Below are 7,415 nucleotides of genomic sequence, written 5' to 3'. Positions count from 1 at the left end.
TCACATGTCCTCATTCCATGGTAAACTGCTGAAGAGTTTAGAATTTAACCCAAGGAAACTAGCTCTAAATCTGGTGACTAGAAGCTGTGAGCCATCACCTCCCGTCGTTCTCCAACGATGAAAATTTCTTCCAGACCCGGCGTTCGAATCGTCTACCTTTGTGTTGAGCCCCACCGCTCAAGTGCGCATTAGCGACATTGGATTCGGAGGCGGGTACAGTGCTGTTTTAAGCAACCAGCATGGCTGCAGCGTATAGTTTAATATACACCCCTGGCAAAACGCTGTTTGCTCTGTACGATATCTGTGTTTGTGTAGCGTCTGTCTCAGAGCGTGTCACTACTGAGCAAAATAATTTGTAACTGGTACGCTCCAGATGACGCCGGCTCGACGCCACCAGCTGATCACGTGCACAGGGCGTGGAGCGTTTATCGAGAATGAGAATTTTTTTGTCCTTACTCCATAGTTTGGTATTTGAAAGCAGCACAGATGAAACGGTATAACGTTACGTAATGATTTCGAGATGTCTGAATTTTACAGAATGTACAAGACTGTTGGATCAGCGGTGTGCTAAGAAGATAGAACACAACCTGGGAACCCCAGCGCTGTCTCATCAGTCAATGAATACATCTCTTACGGGACAGAGGAAAGTAAGCTCTCTGAAATGCATTTGACTCTGCAGTTACTGCATTTACGAACTCCATAACCGAATTTTCAGCCTTTGCTCATTTGCATAAGGAATAATGTCGTACCTTAGCGCATGTCAGAACTCTCTATTATTCCGCTTGAGAAGTACCGAAAACTGGATTTGTAAACTTTAATTTTCTCATAAAATAATTTTAAGCTCTTTTAAAAAGGTTTACGTGAATGTGAACTCACACAAAACAGATAATCAGCATTTAGTATTCTCGACTCAAGAATCAAAGCAGTTTCAATGTTCACCTTCAACCGAATTTTGCCATTAGTAAACAGACGCATATCCAAGGATCCCATCTTCTTGAAAGTACGTTTTCTGTTCTGTCACTGAGCGTAAGGACCGTCTATCGTTCCCAGGAGATTGGGCTTTACAGTTCGTTCTTTCGATGGGGACTTTATGTTTATCAGCCCAATTTTGCTACCGAGAAGAGCAGCAAATAATTTATTTGAGTAGGGTGTTTCACACTCTCTTTTCTCCAAACATCACCACCAGTGGAACAAAATTTCCCTTGCTTACGCTTGTCACTTGGACAATATAGTTACTCAGGATAACGCATAAAATTACGGTAGTAAATGAAGGTAACCAATGAACGTGAAGTATGAAAACCTAATAAGCATTTCTACTCGGTGTTTCTGAGTAATCGCTGGCACAAGATTACAAAACTGAAAACGCGCTTGAAACAAATCGAGAATCGACCTGGTTGAAGGTATCTAGAAGCGGATTTTGCCCCAGTAAAGAATCGCAAGGAACATTTAACTGCAGCTATGAAGCTACTGCAAACTTCTCTTCCCTGCACTGTTGTTTTCATAATCAAATGAGTTGTTAAAAAATGGGTCGTAAACGAGTAAATCGAAAACCAATAACCGCATCATCCGCCAGTTAATGTAAACTGTGTTAATCGTACGAAAATGTAAAAGAGACCAAGTCAGCTATCTACTGTTACTAGTCAGATCGGGTGGCCGTCGGGAAGAAGTATAGTTTCATCTTTTTATTATTGGAGTTATTGCATATTTAAACCAATACAACTTCTAGACAAATGTTCTACACATATTGCCGTTACTGAGAAGTCAAATCTAAATTAATCTATGAGAATAGATAAAAACAAGAAGTTGTTAAATGTTGTTACAAAATAGACTCATGTTTTGACCGATTTACTTAGAATTGTCACACGATGATGTAATAAACATTCGGACGGACATAGGCTATTTTTAATATACAGGGTGGGGCAAATAAAAGTAGCTCGGAGAACAAGTCCAGGTCGAGTATCGATCGACGTGATGTGCCGATCTCTTGCGACTGGCGTCGGGTTGGTTTGGTAGGAGTCAGAAGCATTTTCTGGTGAACTGCAGACACATTTTCCGTTGTGCGGGCACGTTTCGGAATGTTTTTTGATTTGTTCAAAGCAGATCCTGTCTGAGGCCATTTTCGGACTAAGCGTTGCATCGCACTCTTTGCTGGCACTCTGACATTATTAAACTTCTCAGCAAACAACTGATCACACCGCTTCCACGACTTCGTCGTCACGCAACTTTCCACGACAAACACCCGCCGCTCCACTGTGAGAACCATCAGCACTGCTCCACTCACACAGACACAGCCCGCACCACTGTCTGAACCGATGTTGATCACGTGTCGGGTGAACAAGTGGTGTGCGCGTCAGTGGGGTAGTTTTATGCATAAATTCATATCCAGTCGCATGCACTCATCCAGGCCGCTTTTATTTGCCCCGTCCTGTATATAAAACAATGTATTGTTTTGTTTTCTCCCTCGAAGTCGGTTTTATAATAAAACGAAAAAATGGCTCTAATCACTATGGGACTTAACATGTGAGGTTATCAGTCCCCTAGACTTAGGACTACTTAAACCTAACTAACCTAAGGACGTCACACACATCCATGCCCGAGGCAGGATTCGAACCTGCGACCGTTGCAGCAGCGCGGTTCCGGACTGAAGCGCCTAGAACCGCTCGGCCACAGCTAATAAAACGAGAAAGTTGTATCTATGGCTTATTGCGTAGTTATAAGAATGCTACTACAGAATCAGAATCGTCCGAAACGTTGTAATGCTACAGGTTCGCAAATCAAAACTATGCAAAATACTATCGCTGAAGCTACTATCCTCACAGATAAAGCAACTGAAGAGGTCTCTGTGTCATATCCTGTACCCAGCGACTCCGACGATTTATCCATTCATTTTAAGCGTCTACAATCAAGGTTTCCTTTGGGATTGCAAGGTCAGAGAGAGGGGGGAAGAGGAGGTGGGCGTAGGGGAAGTGGGAACGGACATAGAGGAAACGAGGAGATGAAGGTAGGAGAGACAGAGAGAGAGAGAGAGAGAGAGAGAGAGAGAGAGAGAGAGAGAGAGAGAGAGAGAGAGAAAGAAAGAGAAAGAGAGAAAGAGAAAGAGAGAGAGAGAGCAGATAATGGAGGAGGAGGAGGAGATAGAGATGCAGGAGAAGAAGATTAGGGTGTACTTGCAATTCCCATAGATTTTAGCAACTGCGAAGCATTACCTTGTTCGTTGGTTTCTTGGAAACTACATAAAACAAAAGGATTCCATTACTGACGCTGCTCTTATGAAGACATCCCTGGAAGCTCCTCATTACGTTCTCTCACTATTTTTGAGGAACAGCTATTTCTTCGCATATTCCACCTTTCAACTAATCGCTATTGTTGAGGCGCCGTAAAGAAAAAGGTCTTTGTTCTTGAGAGCAGCTCTCAGAAAAAAATCAGAAGCTAAAAGATGAAATTATCGCTGGCTGCCGTGGGATATCACTGAATCGTCGGAGTAGCCTGTATGGAATGTGGCATCCCAGCGTGTCGTGTCACCGCCAGACACCACACTTGCTAGGTGGTAGCCTTTAAATCGGCCGCGGTCCGGTAGTATACGTCGGACCCGCGTGTCGCCACTGTCAGTGATTGCAGACCGAGCGCCACCACACGGCAGGTCTAAAGAGACTTCCTAGCACTCGCCCCAGTTGTACAGCCGACGTTGCTAGGAATGGTTCACTGACAAATACGCTCTCATTTGTCGAGACGATAGTTAGCATAGCCTTCAGCTACGTCATTTGCTACGACCAAGCAAGGCGCCATTACCAGTTAATATTGAGATTGTAAAACATGTACCGTCAAGAGCGATGTACACCAATTATGGATTAAAGTTAAGTATTCCAGCAGCAACGTACCTTATTGGCTATATTAATTACATTGTCCTGTTCCAGACCTCACGCCAGTTTGCGCGAGCTTAAACGCGTGTATTTCGGCCTCCTCTAGCTACACGGTGTTGGCTCTTCTGCCAACACATCACAGTATAGTCACTGAATTGCGGGTCATGTGGACTTCAGTCTCGTCTTTCTGGAACCATATCGTGTTTACATGGCAATGTACCTGCAGCTGTGAAATTTGAAACTTCTTAATAAAATATTTGCTTAAAGTGCTGAGTGAAATTGAATGCAAGTGTCAGTTTGCTAGTCTTTATCCTTACAACACTGACCTACTGAATTTGCCCTGGCAAACAGAACTCAAACTTTTCGTTTTCATTAGTTACTCTCAATACACAACGGTAACGCGATCTAACTGCTACCAAATTAACTCAAAAGAATGGCCCTGACTAAAAAGAAATCTTAACAGTAACCTATACATTTCATTAAGCACTTACGTCACATAAATCTTTATTACGCGAACTACTGCAATACAACGAGCGTCAATACTGCCAACTAAATAAAACATTCTAACTACTAAAGCCACTAACTACTAATAGGCATGTGGTTAGCAAAGGAAAGATTTTGTTGCAAACCAAATAATGTATTTTTTTTTACCTTAATAATGTGACATCCAGTTCAAACACGAATATAAATCGTCATTGACATCTAGTACAAAGGTATATAATGATGAATAATATTCAGTCTCCAAGCCGGACATGAACAGATCGTTAGCCAACGCTAACACTTTACACCTCTACCCTCCATCAATGCTAACTTCTCACACCGAACATCCATCACTGCTGGCTGTTCACCTCCAACTGCCCAAGAGTACTTCCATCATGCTAGTGACTAACTTGCAACTGCCCAACACTACTGGCGATTGACTTCCAACAATGAGTGCATCCAGTCGCAGGCTCTCTTACAAAGAAAGCGCAGAGATCCAATGCAAAGCTCTACACAGCGCTGCCTATACAGAAGCAGCCCACTTACAAATTAATAAATTATTAACCACACATACCACTAGAAACTGACACTCAGTAGTGACAGGTCTTCGTCTTCAAAAAAAAAAAAAACAAGGAAGTTGGGTTTGTGGAGGGGGGGGGGGATGTTCAACAGCACATCAAACGATGACTTTCGGACAAGCCTGGGACTTGGGAGTTGTGGGTTGGTGGGTTTGTGTCCGAGTAATACCGAAAGTTTTGTTTGTTGACAAACCCGTTCAGATGAAAGTTTGCCCCATCAGACATCACAAGATTTGTCAAAAATGCAACATCCTGTCAGTCCCGTCCAGTAAGCTTATGTCGAAATCTCGCCTGCTCATTTTATTTCACGGCAATAACTGAAAATGGTTCAAATGGCTCTCAGCACTATGGGACTAAACTGCTGTGGTCATCAGTCCCCTAGAACTTAGAACTACTTATACCTAACTAATCTAAGGACATCACACACATCCATGCCCGAGGCAGGATTCGAACCTGCGATCGCAGCGGTCGCGCGGTTCGAGACTGTAGCGCCTAGAACCGCTCGGCCACACCGGCCGGCCGGCAATAACTGTTCAGCCACTTGCAGATTGTAAGCATGAAACTTTAAATCTTGTTCCCACAATCCTATGTAAAGACGTGTGAGGGATTTGTAACGTTCTGAAATGGTGACGGACAGACTGCTGTGGGATTCATTGCAGAGTTGCAATACCTCAATCGGATTTCTTACGGCGATTGAACTGCTTCACATTGGTTGCGAAAGCCGTCTCACGTCCTTGTATTATCCACCTGTATTCTCTCTTCCTGTTTGGAGTACACAAGTGGCGGTCTCTTCCACAAGGTATTGCGCATTGGGCAGCCTCAACGCTTTGCAAAGGACAGAACTATTGCTCTGCCTCAGCCACCAACGTTCGTCCTTATTGTACAAAGTTGTCATTGGTAAATACAACAAACATTGCCAAACACGTAACATTATACCCGCGTAAAAACTTATTTATTGCAGTCAAAATTTTATTTACAATTTTTGTTCTTTGTGTTTTATGCAAATTAGTATGCCTGAAAGACAGTTTCCAATTATCAGCTTCAGCTGTAAACAGCATTAGGAACTTTTGAGCAACACACAAAAAACATTTTAATCAGAAATATGGAGTTACCTGTATTATAATAAACAGCATGCTAAGAATTAACATATTAAATCTTAAACAATGGAGACAGTATATCAATGGAAACCTGTGGTAGGTGGTTGTCAAATTTAAAAAATAAAGATATCTAGATATCTCTTACAAGTTAAAGCTGCCCCGGATCACAACCATGTCAATCAATCGTAGTCCACACTATTTATTTGCCTGACGAATAAAATTCCTGATACAGTGAACCCGTAACTAGCTTCCGGAGAAATATTGTCTAAGCTTAAAAAAATATGTTAAAAGCTTTTAAGTACGTTGTAATAGGAACTTAGTCTACAGAAGATCTTGTTCTGCTATGTAAAACGTTTGGGACAAGTAACAAAGATGAATCCCGTGATGTACTTAACGGCGACAGGCATCAAGTTCCCACCTACGTTTTCCATATGCATTTAGGACCCTGTATTTTCAATATTTTATTACTCGGCAAGGCAGCAATTATAATATAAAAATAGAACTCTTCAAACCTTAAATGACAATGATCAGTTGCAGAGGAATATACTATTCAGGTACAAGAGTAATAAATACATCACACAGCTAAAATAAATTTGGTCCCATGGGTGTATAGAAATGTGGGGACCGGTCGAACGCTGCTGACAAGCCTACCCTAGCAATAGTACTACTATGAAATTACAGTAATTGTCGACTAGTGGGCGAAACGACCGTAGCCGCAGCACGTAGCAAAACCTTAAGTACGACTTTTACAACAACGTCCATTTCAAACACAGGAAACCCTGCACTGTAAATTTATCTGTTAAAAGTCAGGTGTCCCAACAGGAACATAACACCGTATTGTGCAACAGTGTGTCCTGCTCGTTTCCACAACACTAACACCCGTGTTGTTTGTCTTTGCAGGCAGGCCGCGTGCCGCGAGAAGAAGGTTCTAGCACCAGCTGCTGGACGCTGTGTAGCCTCAGGGTTGCGAGGCGGTCGCCTCTGTGCTGGACTGCGAGGGTCCCTGCTTGTCCAGGGACAGGTCGAGGCCCTGGTTCTCGTAGCAGCCGACGTCCACGGCGTGCTCCTCGGCGCGCGAGTCCACCCCGCCTTTGGAGACGGCGGTCGCCCGCGCTTGATTGGTACCTGGAAGGAAGAGATAGTTCCTACAACTGGCTAACAGCACTTATAGATGTTCATCGAACCAAGTCCCACTATCTAGAGACAGAGTGTGTGTGTGTGTGTGTGTGTGTGTGTGTGTGTGTGTGTGTGTGTGTTTTGAGTGAGTGAGTGAGTGAGGGAGGAGAGATGGAGGGGGAGAGGGAGGGAGGGGGAGAGGGAGGGAGGGAGAGGTAATTCTATGTTCCATGGATCATTTCGCACAGCACATCTTTGTGATGCGTAACGATTACACCACCTCC

At 43.4% G+C, this 7,415-nt stretch overlaps 1 protein-coding gene across 1 annotated transcript in view; it reads right to left on the bottom strand.

Annotated features, from left to right (window-relative positions):
• Nucleotides 1-5,884: 5,884 nt before the first annotated feature.
• The window catches only part of LOC124623032 (nose resistant to fluoxetine protein 6-like), a 221,900-nt gene continuing 220,369 nt past the window's right edge, over nt 5,885-7,415 (bottom strand). The window contains exon 12 of the mRNA XM_047148824.1: nt 5,885-7,140. Within this exon, the coding sequence (XP_047004780.1) occupies nt 6,974-7,140 (167 nt within the window). The 3' untranslated portion in view covers nt 5,885-6,973. The remainder of the gene's footprint in view (nt 7,141-7,415) is intronic.

Source organism: Schistocerca americana, chromosome 7 (genome assembly GCF_021461395.2).
Source record: "Schistocerca americana isolate TAMUIC-IGC-003095 chromosome 7, iqSchAmer2.1, whole genome shotgun sequence".
Classification (NCBI taxonomy): Eukaryota; Metazoa; Arthropoda; class Insecta; order Orthoptera; family Acrididae; genus Schistocerca; species Schistocerca americana.
This window is presented reverse-complemented; position numbering and strand designations above follow the sequence as displayed.